Genomic DNA, 14477 nt, shown 5'->3' on the forward strand with positions numbered 1-14477 from the left:
TGGTCTTTTTGAGACAGGGTCTCCCTGTAGCCCCAGCTGTCCTGGAACTCACTATGTAGACCAGGCTGGCCTTGAACTCACAGAGATCCACCTGCCTCTGCCTCCCGAGAGCTGGGATTAAGAGCATGCGCCACCACACCTGGCCCACCTTTTGAATTTTTAAATAGGTGAATGTATTACCAAATCAGAAGTAATTTTCCAACCAAAGTGGTTCATACCTCTAATCCCAGAACTCAGAAGGCTAGGCAGGAGAATCCGGGAATTTGAGGTTAGCCCAGGTTACATACCAAGAGTAAATAAATATGGGGTTGGAGAGATGGCTCAGTGGTTAAGAGCACTGGCTGTTCTTGCAGAGGACCCAGGTTTGGTTCCCAGCACCCACCTAGTGGCTGGGTGCTTCTAACAACTCCAGTTCTAGAAGATCTGATGCCCTCTTCTGGCCTCCATGGGCATTGCATGTATATACTGCATGTACATACATGGCAGGCAAAACACTCATACACATAAAACAAAAATAAATATTTTTTCTAAAAAATAATGAGCCATAGTGGTACACACCTTTAATCCCAGCACCTGGGAGGCAGAGGTAGATGGCTATCAGTGAGCTAAAGGCCAGCCTGGTCTACATAGCAAGTTCCAGGCTATCTGGGATTACCGGGAAACCCTATCTCAAAAAGACCAAAAATAAAAAAGAATAAATAAATCTATATGACGGGTGGATATATTTATGTAGGTGTATATGTGGTATATTAGCCTTCAGAAAAGACCTGGCTTGTTAGAAAAGTTTCCTTGCTAAGAGAACTTGACTGGCTCTCTATAAAACTCTCCCAGTGTGCCTGTCCCCCTCTGCACCTTCTGTTCCAGCTCTTGAGTCAGGCCTTTGCTTTTCCTGCTTTAGTCACACTGACTTCTCCACTCCCACCCTCCATCACTCACCATCCTCACTGTGTGTCACTCACTGTGCACAAATGGAAAGCAGTCTGCCTCAGCACTCCATTAGAATTCAGATCCAAAATACACCTCCTACCAAATGGATACTGACTGCTTCCTTATAACCCAGGTGTATACGCTCACACATCAGGTCTGTCGCCATCTTAATGGTGCACGCACTCGCCTCTGCTAAATTGGGACTGATGTCTAGAATGTCAGCTGAAGTCAGTGAATGCCAGTCATGCTTGTAGAAGTGCTTGCCTGAGGCCAAGCATAGTGGCACAGAACTTGGAAGAATGAGGTAGGAAGCCTGCTTCAGTCCAGGAGTTTGAGACCAGCCCAGCAAGACCTTTATCTTAAAATTCAAAGCAACAGCAAAAGCCAACTTGTCCTTTGTGGGCAAAATGTGATAATTTTCTTTTTTAACTTTTTTTTAAAATTTTTATTTTATGTGTATGAGTGTGTTGCCTACATGTATATAAGTGCACCCGTGTCATGTAATCCCTGCAGAGGTCAGAAGAGGGTGTTAGATTCTGCTGGAACTGGAGTTACTGACAGTTGTTAGCTGTCATTTGGGTGCTGGGAATCAAACCCGAGTCCTCTGCAAGAGCAATCAGTGCTCTTAACTGCTGAGCTGTCTCTCCAGCCCTGCTTTTGTGGTTTTGACAGTGTTTTGCAAGAACTTTCTGAGTTTTGTATGCCAAATGGTGCTGTTTCATTGACTTCCCTGTTTTAATATCCTGACTGGCTCATGGAAGTCAGAAGAGGGCATCAGATCCCCTGGAACTGGAATTATGGACGGTTGTTAGCTGCTATGTGGGTGCTGGGAATCGAATCCAGGTCCTCTGCCAGTGCTCTTAACTGCTGAGCCATCTCTGCAGCCCATGGTAAGAATTTTCAGTGAAGCTAGACACAATAGTGAACAATGACAATAAATCTGACAGCTAAGTCTTGGAAGACGATACAAAAGAAAGAGCAGGTGCTCTTCAAGGAAAACCCTCCCCATGTGGAAACCAGCATCTGTGTCACAAGCCTTCCCAGGGCTGAAGCAGCGTGTCATTGTTGTCGTCATCGTCGTTGTCTCGTCATCCCCCTCCCCCCACACAGTCACTTAACCTTGACAGCCACAAACCAGCTTTTGATTTTCTCCTCTGCAATCCAGTGAGGCAGGAATAATCACCTGGTCACACAGCTGGAGACTGTCGGCTTTCCACATAACTTAGCACATTGGAGAGACTGGCAGCTCCTAACTGGGTCACATTGCTTTGAATGGTGTCCATGCATCAGAGGCCACTGTGGGGAACAGCCCCTGGCCACCCTTGTGACATGCTTTCCGTCAGGTTGCTGTTTAATGCGCCCTTGCGGTTGTCCCACCATTGTTGGCATCCGTTCCAAGGGAAGGACAAGTGCTTCTGCAGAGAACAGCCCAGTCTGTGGTCAGGCTGCAATGCCAGCCGACAAAAAGCACTGAGGATTCCCTAGGTTGCCTTTTCTTTCCACTGAACTCGATTCATGAGGAAATTGGTGTTATCCACATAAAAGGTCAAGTGTATGTAGGAAAAGCATGATGGGGTATTCTAGACCCAGCTGGCACCCACTAGCTTTGTGACCCTGGCAAGTTAATTAACTTCTCTGGTCTTCTCATTGCCTCTGCAGTCTCCTCTGGCTCTGAGATTCTCTGATTTTAAGTAGACATTGGAGTCTCCAGAGCTCTCCTATTGAGCTATCCTGTTTTATGTAATCTAGCTTCTGGTATATTATCATATCACATGAATTTAGCCTAGGATTCTTTCCACTGTTGACTCGTCCAGTCATGGACCATGCCAGATGCCAATAAACTGGGGACCTGGCACAACTCAGATTCTGCCTGGACTTTTCCAAAAGGCCAGATGGTACATTTGAGTGCCAGCATTCTCCGGATTCCCTTCCATCCAATCTCATGTCAACCTTGACACCTGGGAAGACTGGTCGTTAAGCCTACGCTTTTACTTCCTCATGGTGCCTTCACATTCTATGTGGTTGTATTTCATATTAGGATTTAGAATCCCAACCGTCAATCAACATTACTCTATGAGGGGGAAAAAATGGCTTCCTCTGCTTTAATACCACAGTAAACACAAAAGACTTCTGTGTGAGGACTTCTCTCCACCAGCAAGCAAGCAGTCAGTTACACCTGGATACCCAGCACATTCATTCCATTTTTAAAGTTTTTTTTTTTAATTTTATGTGTATGAGTGTTTTGCCTACTTGTATGTAAGTATACCACATGTGTGCAGTGCCCACAGAGACCAGAAGAGGGTATCAGATCCCCAGGAACTGGAATTACAGATAGTCACCATGTGAGTACTGGGAACTGAACCCAGGTTCTCTTAACCACTGAACCATCTCTCACCCCCATTCATTCCATTTAACCTTGATGCCATTCACCTGGAGACAATGTCCAATCTGATAGGTTGAGGTCTCCACCCCTCCAAGACTGCTCCCCACCTTTAGAGGCTAGCCACAAGCCCCAGATTGGTTTACCTGTGCTTCTGACCAACCAGCTATTAACAAAAATGGGGGCTCCCACATCTCCTCCTTGGGTTCAGTTAATTTGTGAGAGTAAATCTGAGGTTTACTGGTTTGTTATAAAGATTATTTCAAAGGATACAGGTGCACGGGGAGAGGTTTGAGAGGAGCACAGAGCTTCCCTACCCTCTCTGGGCCCACCACCCTCCAGGAGCTTCCACATGCTGGCAGTCTGGAAGCTCTCTGGCTCTCTGAACCCTGTGCTTGGAGGGTGTTAGGGGGCTGACTTGGGCATAACAGATTGATGCATTGGCCACTGGGGACTAAGTCCTCAGCTCTGCCCCCCTTTAGACAGATTAGAACATGGGACTGAAAAATTCCAACCTGCCTTGGTCTTTCTTTTGACCAGAGTTCACCTTGAAACCACCAGAGTGGCGTCAGCCACCAGTCATCTATTAGCATATGAAAAGATGTCACTTCGGAGATTCCAAAGATATTAGGACTTTTAATGCCAAAAAACTAGGAAGCCTGTATTAGTTACTTGCCTCAGTCCTGCAACAAAATACCTGTCAAAAAAAATTAAGGTGGGCTGGAGAGATGGCTCAGCAGTTAAGAACACTGGCTGCTCTTGTAGAGGCCCTGGGCTCAATTCCCAGCACCCACATGGTGGCTAACAACCGTCTGTAACTCTGGTTCCAGGGAATTCGACGCCCTCTTCTGACTTCTGTGGGCACCTCACGACACAGGTGCACCACCTATATGCAGGCATTACACTCATACACATAAAGTAAAAATATTTTTTAAAAAAAAGAAATTAGAGGATCTGGAGAGATGGCACAGTGAGTGGGATCACTTGCTACACAAGCCTGATGACCTGAGTTTGGATCCTGAGTTGAAAAAAAAAAAAAAAAAAAAAAAAGCTGGGCATGGCCATGCATGCCTATGACCCCAGTGCTGTGGGGATTGGAGACAGAAGGATCATGGGGCTTTCTGGCTAGCAGCTGAGGTCCAGCTTCAGTGAGAGACCCTATCTCAAGAATAAATAGCTAAGAGTGGTAGAGCAGGACACCCAGTACCCTCCTCTGGCCTCCTCACACACACACAACTTATACACAGATTTATACACACCACATTTACGCACATGCACACACACACACAATTTATACACAAATTTATACATGCCACATTCACGCACATGCACACACACATTTATACACAAAATGGAAAAAGGAGGGAAGAAAAATTAAGGTAGGAGGGAGGGTTATTTTTGGCTCAGCTGGAGGGTGCAGTCTGTCAGGTCAGGGAGCCTGAGGCAGCTGGGCACATTGCATCTGCCCTCAGGAAGCAGAGAGAGGAATGCTTGTGCTCAGTTCACTTTCCCCTTTTTATTCAGTCGTGGACCCCGACCCATGGAATTCTGCTCACCTTTAGGGTGGGCCTTTTCACCTTAATAGCCTGCTCTAGAAACTCTCCCACAGACATGCCCAGGGATTGTTTCCACAATGATCCTAAATCCCATTGAGTTGACAATGGAGATTAGCCATCACAAAGACCCAGAATCATAGTCATCAAGTAGGGGAGGCCAAAATTCCAGTACCACCAACAGGTCTGCATAGGACAGTTAAGATCTGGGCAGGGTGGGATGGGAGTTGTTCTCGGTGTGGTTTAATTATGGCTTTGTGATTCAGAGATGTTGGAAACAATGTGAATGAGCCTGCTCTTGGGAGCAGCTGTCCAGCACTTGGATTGTAATCAGCTGTCGTCCCACTTGTCCCAAGAGCTCCCAGTTTGACAGCTCACCAGCTAGTTAGTTTGTTCCATCCTGTTCTCATTCACATCTGGGGGACTCTCCAAGGATCTGGAGCTGTGTAAAGAGCACCCCAGCAAGGCTGTTCCCATCCCAGGGCTTTGAGTCACAGTGACATAGCAGCCCTGGTTGTGCACAGGCCACCAGCGCCCCCTCCATGTGAGTTGGAGCAGAATCTAACAGTTCCTTGAGGAGATGACATTTGTAATGAAGCCTTCTTGCTGCGGCCTCCAGGGGTCCCTAGTCCACAGCCACTTAATACCAGCCTAATGAGTTTCTTTCTAGAAATTGTCAAGAGCTCTCACTGACATCCTTGGATATTGCTTACTAGTTTATTGGAGCAGAATGCTGTCTTCGTGGGGAGAAAGATAAGTCTTATAATGGCAAGAAAATTGGCCAGACACTCTACCCTGAGAGAATGGAGGAAGTCAGAGAGAAAACAGGAAGGCTGCTGTCCGATGCAACAGGCAGGAAGAGGGATGCTTAGCAGAAAGCACACCAGCACACACCGGGCCCGGGACCCCTCTGTGGCACTGAAGGGACATTCTAGGTGGCCACTGTTTGGGAACACCCACCTCTCCTCTCTCAGTCTGTTCTTCCTGAGCGATCTTCCACGGTGAATTGCATTTCCTTAGGAGATTTCCCTGAGGAGTGTAAAGAGCAGCTGTCAGCATTTTAGCTCCCCTGAGAGCTCCCGTTGTTGCAAATTGCCTTCTGATTTCTCCACCTTTTCTGGACAGTTCAGTTAGCAAACCTGAGGTCCTGTAAGACTTAGTGCTCTGTAGTCTTTTCTGGTCCCCAGCACACTGCACTTGCAAAGTTACCACAGTTGCTTTTAACTAAATCTTTTCATTCCAAGAAATAATCAGCCCCTTCTCTGAAAGTCACAGGCTGGGAGCAAGGGGGAGGTGAAAGTGGCCAAGGCCGCAGAGGGGAGAAATGGCTCCTCCACCCCCCCAAACAGCCTGGTCCCTTCAAGCCGGAGGCTCTCTACTGAGGTACAGCCCAGCTTGTGGCCAGGGTACATTTCCTCTGCCTTTTGCCAGGCAAGAGCCTCAGCTATTTCCAGATAATTCCACCTATCATCACCCTCACACTCTAAAATAAACACCAATAAACACTTTTCTGTGCACCAAGCTCCCTCAGCAGCTGTCTTGTGGCATCTTCTTATTTGACTATGAGGAGGTTAAATCTTAAGAGATCAAGCGGCTCCGTCAGGGTGGAGCCACTCGCCCAGAGCCCTATCTTATGACACGAGGCAGTTTTGCCACACCACAATATTTGTGTCTGTTGACCTTGGAGGGAGTGTGGTGAATATATATATATATATGGAGGTGATAGGCACAAAGTGAGAAATCAAACCCAGAAAAAAATGTCAAGACATTATAAAAATGACATAAGCAGAAAAGGCCCGATGACTAGTCCCAGCGTGCATTGCGTCTGTTGAGTCTAGGTTGAGTCTAGAGTGATAGTCGCTCAGGGCATCTCTTCGCCACTGGGTCCGTAAACAGACTTGATCTTTCCTGCAAGTCTTACCTCACTTAGGAGTTGATGTGTAAGCAGTAACATAATTTATAGGCATAGCTAGGCCGGGCCTGAGGATAAATGAGAGGGAAGACAGCGGAAATTGCCTGGTTCTCCCTGGCTTCTCTTTCGTGAAAAGCCAATTCTCACATGATTGCTAGTATTTTACAGTAAATGTCAGAGGAAGAAAGTGGGAAGAGGAGAGAGATTTTCTATTGAGGCCAAAAAAAAATTGAAAGAAAAAAAAGCTGTGTGGTGATGTAGCGAGACAGCAGTCCCTGCTCCTCCAGGGGCACAGTGGAAGAAGGTAAAGTAGCTGGTACCGGCTCCAGAGAGATGGCTCAGCCGGTAAGAGCACTGACTGCTCTTGCAGAGGACCTGGGTTCAGTTCCCTGCACCCACATGGTGCCTAACAACTGTCTGTAGTCTCCAGTTCCAGGAGATCTTACACCCTCTTCTGGCCTCTGCAGACACTGCATGCATATTTAATGCACTTCATCCATGCAGGCAAAACACTCATACACATAAAAAATAAATAAAATATAACAAAAAAAGGGGGGACTGGTACAAAACTGGCGAAGGAGAAGGGGACTAGAGGAGCAAAGAGCTTACCATGCAGGGCCCAGACTCTATTGGGAATTGAGTCATGGACCTCCCACTCACACTGCATCCTGGGCCTCCCGCTCACACCGCACACTGGCCTCCCCCACTCACATCTCACACTGGCCTCCCCACCTCACACCACACACTGGGCCTCCCCAGCTCACACCTCACACTGGGCCTCCCCTGCTCACACTGCACCCTGGCCTCCCCCACTCACACCACACACTGGGCCTCCCCAGCTCACACCTCACACTGGGCCTCCCCCACTCACACCTCACACTGGCCTCCCCACCTCACACCACACACTGGGCCTCCCCCGCTCACACCACACACTGGCCTCCCCCTCTCATACCACACACTGGCCTCTGCTCACACCGCACCCTGGTCCTCCCCCGCTCACACTGCACACAGTCCTTGTTCTCTGCCTCCTCTTCCTTCTGCTTCCTTGTTACCTCCTTGGCTTTTTTCTGTTATGTTTTTGCCAGTATAAGGAAAATGCCAAGGAGCCTGTAAATACTGTCTATTTATTTATTTATTTATTTATTTATTTATTTATTTATTGGTCTTTTTGAGACAGGGTCTCCCTGTAGCCCCAGCTGTCCTGGAACTCACTATGTAGACCAGGCTGGCCTCAAACTCACAGAAATCCTCCTGCCTCTGCTTCCTGAGTGCTGGGATTAAAGGCATGCACCACCACACCCAGCTAATACTGTTTTATTTTTTTAAAAAACTCCTGATAGTAATTCATTAGTAAAGTTGCCTTGGACTGGGGAGATGGCTCAGTTGGTAAAGTGCCTCATAAGCATACCTGAGTTCAGATCCCCTGCACCCACATAAAAAGCTGTGCACAGTGATGCATATCTGTAACCCCAGTGCTGGGAGGGTGAGGGGAGTTGAGACTGGCCAGCCAGGATGACCTACTTAATGAGCTCCAGTTTCAGTGAGAGACCCTGTCTCAAAAAATAAAGTGGTTGGGGCCAGAGAGATAGCCCACAGTTAAGAGCACTGGCTCCTATTCCAGAGGAGCTAGGTTCAGTCCCCAGCACTCATATGGCGGCCAGTAACCATCCTTAAATCCAGTTCCTGGGAATTCAACCGCCTCTTCTGGCCTCCAGGGGCATTGTATGCATGTTGTGCACTTATGTACATTCAAGTAAAGCAGTCATACACATAAAATAAAAATTATTTAGCCAGGCATGGTGGCGCATGCCTTTAGTTCCAACACTCGGAAGGCAGAGGTAGGTTGATCTCTGTGAGTTCAAGGCCAGCCTGGTCTACATAGTTCCAGGCCAGCTGGGGCTACACGGAGACTCTGTCTCACAAAAAAAAAAAGAATGCAATGGTACACATTTGTAATCCCAGATGGGAGGTAGAGACAGGAGAATCAGCCAAAGCTCCCAGGTCAGCTAACCTGGAACATTCAGTGCAGCAAAAAGGAATGAGAGAGACAGAAAAAGAGAAAGATTCCCTTAACAAGGTGAAAGGAAGGAACCAGCTCCTCTGACCCACCATGGCACACGAATGCCCCCCCCACCTGCATGCACATGCATGCTAATCAATTAAATTATTAGAAATTGGTTGTGGTGGCTGGAGAGATGGCTCAGTGGTTAAGAACACTGGTTGTTCTTGCAGAAGACCCGGGTTTGAATCCCAGCACCCACATGGCAGCTAACAACTGTCCGTAACTCCAGTTCAGAGGATCTGACAGCCTCTTCTGTCATCCGCGGGCATTGCATGACATGGGTGCACTTACCTACATGCAGGCAATACATGCATACACATAAAATAAAAATAATAAAATATTTTTTTAATTGGACATAAAATACATTGTAGCCATTATCCTTTTAAATATTTTATTTATTTTCTTTATTTTCTTTTTTTTTTTTTGGTCTTTTTGAGACAGGGTCTCCCTGTAGCCCCAGCTGTCCTGGAACTCACTATGTAGACCAGGCTTGGCCTTGAACTCACAGAGATCTGCCTGCCTCTGCCTCCCAAGTGCTGGGATTAAAGGCGTGCACTACCACGCCCAGCATTTTATTTATTATTTTTATGTGTATGAGTGTATTACTTGCATGTATCTAAGTGCACCTATGTTGTGCAATGCCCATGGAGGTCAGAAGAGAGCGTCGGATCCCTTGGGAACTGGAGTTATGGATGGTTGTTAACCACCATGTGGCTGCTGGGAACTGAATCCCAGGTTCTCTGCAAGAGCAGCCAGTGCTCTTAACCACTGAGCCATCTCTCCAGCCCCCATGTAGCCATTTTTCAGTGTAAAAGTGACATTAACCACATTCATGATTCTGTACAAAGCTTACCACTATCTACTTCCAAAATGTTTCCATCATCACAAACAAAATCTGTGCCCATTAAGTTCTAACTTCTGAGAATCTACTTTCTGTCTCTGAGTTAGTGCCAGACATTCCTTACTGTTGTTATTACTTGAGATCGTGTGTGCGTAGCCAATCTCAAATTCTTGATCCTCCTGCCTCAGCTCCTGAGCGCTGGGATCGGAGGCCTGCACCACCATACTCTGCTGGCTATCGGGCCTTCATTTACCACCTTAAAAGTACAGCAGTAGTGGAAGTGAGTGTGAATAAAAACTAAATTCTTGGGGGCTGGAGAGACGGCTCCGGCTCCGTGGTTAAGAGCACTGGCTGCTCTTGCAGAGGACCCGGGTTTGATTTCCAGCACTCACATAATGGCTAACAACTGGCATAATTCTAGTTCCAGGAAATCTTAACACCCTCTCCTGACCTCCATGGGCATTGCACAACATGAGTACACTTACATACATGCAGGGAATATACTCATATACATAAAAAGAGAATGAATACGAATTTGTTTTTAAATTTTAAGAAATATTTTAGTTGCCTTGGTTTTTTTGTTGTTGTTGTTATTTTGTCTTTTTTTTTTTTCCCAGAGCTGAGGACTGAACCCAGGACCATGCGCTTGCTAGACAAGCACTCTACCACTGAGCTAAATCCCCAACCCCAAAAATAGTTTAAAATAAATAAAATAGTTTTAAAATTTTAAAAGCCAGGCATGGGGGCTGGAGAGATGGCTCAGCGGTTAAGAACGCTAACTGATCTTGCAGAAGACCCGTGTTTGAATCCCAGCACCCACATGACAGCTAACAACTATCCATAACTCCAGTTCCAGGGGATCATTGCACAACAGGAGTGTACTTACCTACATGCAGGCAATACACGCATACACATAAAATAAAAATAATAAAATATTTTAAAAAATTAAAATTAAAATAAAAAATTAAAAGCCAGGCGTGGTGGCAAAAGCTTTCAATTTCAGCACTCAGAAGGCAGAAGCAGGCGAATCTCTGCAAGTTCGAGGCCACCCTGGTCTACAGAGCAAGTACCAGGCCAGCTGGGCCTAAAGGGAGACCCTGTCTCAAAAAGACAAAAAAAAAAACTTTTAAAAACATAAATTTTTATTTTCCTTTCCCTCTCTCTCTCCCTCTCTCCTTTTCTCCTTCTTCCCTCTCTCCCTCTTCCTGTCCCTCTCTCCCCTCTACCACTCAGCTATATGCACAGTTCCCCATCGCTTTTTGAGTCTGTTTCTAAGTTCCCTGGGCTAGCCTTGAACTTTGGTCTTCTTGACACAGGTTCTTACTATGTAGCCCTAGCTGGCCTCAAATTTTTGATCCTCCTCCCTCATCCTCCTTATTAGCTGAAATTGCAGATGTGCACCACCATAGCTGTCCTGATTTTCTCAAATATGACTTAAATATAATTGCAAACTTGTGAGTGGCTTACCCCCCATTCAGAGAGGAAACTGGCAGCATCTGTACCGCACTAACCCATCGTGTGTCTTCTCCCAGCGACCATGCAGCAGGTGGCCAGGACAGTGGCTAAAGTCGAACTCTCAGACCATGTGTGTGATGTGGTATTTGCGCTCTTTGACTGTGACGGTGAGTGGGGCCCTGTGGAGTGAGGAGGGCACACTGGGCCTCACTCGCTTCTAGACCCTGTTGATAGTTGGAGCTTCGGGGCATCTTTGTGTGCAAGTGGCTGCCTCCATAGCAACTTGGCACCCAGCATCATGAGACAGAAACATTACCCTGGCCCTGGTTTAGGTTCTGGTTTTTTTTTTCCTACTTCTTTTAATTCCAACTTGCCTGTGGATTTAAATTAATTGATGATCACAGGAGTCTTAATTGGCACAGGGAGCACATTTTCAAGACTGCTTGAATCTAGGTTTCCCAAATTGCAATCCTGATGCGTCCCAAAGAAATTTTATTTTCTCTGGAAAATAAGAAACAAAAATATTAGACCCTTAAGTTGCTGGCAAGTAGATAAGGGCCACACAAGTATCTTGATGTCTATAGAAAGATGGACAGCTCTCTCCGTACAGAATAGAGCGGTCCTGTGCCATGTTGAAAATAAAGAGCTAGAGGAAGGTCTAGCCCCAGCTAGGTTAAAAGCCCAGATGGGTAAAGGCCTCTGGGTAGCAGCTGCTGATGAACAGCACTCACCAGGTGAAGGACTGAGCCGAGGGACACCTTCCAGGTGGAGAGGTGGTGTGGAATCCAAAGCCTGAGGCCTCTCCTTGGAGTCCTAATACCTTGCTACCTATAGCTCCTCGGCAGTCACATGGCTCCCTCTGCACCCACAGCATCCTCTGAATGCCCATGATAGTGCTTCCCTCTCTGTCACCTGTCTGTCCCGCACCCAGGGAGTATTTCAAGGGCCAAAGCACAAAGCTCATTCCTTTTTATTCTGGCATACAACCTGGCTTATGCTGTATTTTCCAGCTGTCACTAGGCTGCAGTTGGAAACATCAAGGAAGGAGCAAAGCAGTCTAGAGAGTTGAGCTTGGCAGGCTACGGAGCCCACAAGGTGTGAGGGAAGTTTTCTCAGTGGCTTTGTCCCTAGGTCTCCACTTACACATTTCCTTCTTCTCCAGGCAATGGGGAGCTGAGCAATAAGGAATTTGTTTCCATCATGAAGCAGCGGCTGATGAGAGGCCTGGAAAAGCCCAAGGACATGGGCTTCACCCGTCTCATGCAGGCCATGTGGAAATGTGCACAGGAAACTGCCTGGGACTTTGCTCTACCCAAATAGCATCCTACCTCCTGCACCCCTGCACCCTGCCCTCTGCCCCCCAGTGGCCTCCACTTAACCATCCTGCAGCTGCTTCTGGGAGTAGTGCCCCTTTCTTCCTGGGAGTCACCTCGGGGTTTAACTGGCTTCCCTCTCTACCCTTCCCTGTCCGGGTCTTCAGTCATCAGCTCAAAGGATCTTAAAAGATGAGATGTTAGTTCCTTTAACAAACACCCTACAGATGAAGAGTGCAGGAAACCATTCAAACACCTGCCAGCCCTGGGAAGCATCCAGTTCTCCAGTCACTTTTTTTCTGGGTTCCCCCACCCCCCACTGTGGATTTATATTAACAAAAACAGCCCCTGCTCTTTCTCCTGCTGTTTTTAAACTGCAAGTTTGGAAAATCTCTGGCAGGCTGGAGGAAGTGTGTAATGAATGATAATGAAGAGGACCCAGCACCTTGAGCCAGCAGGAAGCCTGGCCAGAGGAAGGCTCTGTGTCAGTCCTGCTGGCTCCAGAAAGGCCTTGTGCTCAGAGGAGAGTTCCATGTTTAAAGTAGCTGCTCCGTGGTCCTCTCCGCTCCCCTCTTTCCTCTCAGGTTCCCATGATGCCTCCAAGCAGCAGTGACTGAGTCCCCATTCCCAAGCCTGTCATCTCCCCTCCATAAGGACCTGCAGCACCCAGGCCTGCCTCAGATCCTGTCTGCCCTGTCTTAAGCATTCATAAAATATCACTTTAATTATAACAGTTTGCAGTAAATATCCCTAAAGGCTCTTGTGTCCTTTCTTTTAGGGTCCTCTAGAAATTCATCTCCACTGGGTTGCAAGTGTCAATAGTGGCAGACCTGTGTTCTCCCTGCCAGGGGCTGGTGCTTCCTCATCTCATCATGGGCAGCTTGAGACAGGCACAGAAAATTAAGTGGACAGGGTGGCATTGTCCCAGCGCAATTTGGGTAATTTTCATTTCGTGCTTGGGAACACAGTCCTTGATTATTGGTGACCTGTAACAGGAACTAGGTGTGGCAGTGTGGAGTCACCTGGTCTCCATTTTCAGAACCATAGCAACAGTGTTGTCTTGTTCTCTCAGCTCTGCCACTCATTCAATATGGTGTTGAGCTAGTCACGACCCATCTGTTCCCTCATCTGTTAGGTTGATCTCAGTGGGTCCTAAGCTCCTTCCAGTGTGCTTTCCTTCAGCTATTCAGAACCCTCAGGTCCTCCTCCACAGCAAAGCACTCCACTCAAAGCAGGGCCTCAATCTGAACACGGCCAGGGAGTGAGTACTCGGCAGTGAGAGGAGAGCTGGACCTCCAGCTGCATCTTCTGAGCTGCGCCAGGAAGGCAGAGGCCATCCTCCAGAGCCATTTAGCAGCCTGTCTCCAGTATCCTTTCTGGGAGGCCAGCTTCCTCTCCATTGAATTAGCTGCTCCCCTGCCTCTTAGGCACCCTGTCTTCTACCCTCCCCAGTGTCTTAGTGCAGGTTTTGCACATCACACATCAGCACAGTGCAAGCATCTTTTAAATGACTCCACCCTCACTCTCTCCCTGTCCCCCTTTCTCCTGAAGTCCATTTTCAGCCTCAGTGGAATATTCATTTCCCCACCCCCCCACCCCCTACACAAGAAATCTTCAAGGGAGCGGCTGGGGTTCCTTAACCTGGGGTTCGGTGTGATCCAGGAAGACAAGCAGCGAGAACCTGGAGACTGTCGCTAAGCAAAGGGGGCTTAAGAACGCTGTGATGGTACACATCGATTTCATGGCTTCTGGTGCCCACCTAGTTTCAGCTCCGGTTGAAGCACACTCTAGAAAAAGAGAAATGCGGACAGTGGCTGCTGCCAGTCAGGGAAACAGGAGGCAGCTGCGGTGGCTGTACACCCTCTGCAAGCCTTGGCCTTAGCACAGCCGAAGCTTGCCGGCAGCATGTGCCCCTGCTGACAGCTCAGACAGAAGTCAGGCGGGGCAGAGGCCGGCTCAGCTGCGGACTTCGAGTGCCACCTGCTGGTGAGACGGCTTAGTGCAGGAACTCTGGCCTGCTGCCTAGATACACAC

At 47.7% G+C, this 14477-nt stretch overlaps 1 protein-coding gene across 6 annotated transcripts in view; it reads left to right on the forward strand.

Moving 5' to 3' along the window:
* Positions 1–13202, forward strand: part of Micu1 (mitochondrial calcium uptake 1) — a 191340-nt gene extending 178138 nt beyond the window's left edge. For 5 of the 6 annotated variants that reach the window (XM_008836626.3, XM_008836627.3, XM_008836625.3 and 2 more), the window contains 2 exons: positions 11208–11297; positions 12293–12450. In XM_008836626.3, coding sequence (XP_008834848.1) covers positions 11208–11297; positions 12293–12450 — 248 coding nt within the window. Of the gene's footprint in view, positions 1–11207; positions 11298–12292 lie in introns of all 6 variants that reach the window. The other variant, XM_008836624.3, reaches the window with a different exon arrangement.
* The last annotated feature ends 1275 nt before the right edge of the window (positions 13203–14477 follow it).

Source organism: Nannospalax galili, unplaced genomic scaffold, assembly GCF_000622305.1.
Source record: "Nannospalax galili isolate Female #2095 unplaced genomic scaffold, S.galili_v1.0 scaffold1437, whole genome shotgun sequence".
Lineage (NCBI taxonomy): Eukaryota > Metazoa > Chordata > Mammalia > Rodentia > Spalacidae > Nannospalax > Nannospalax galili.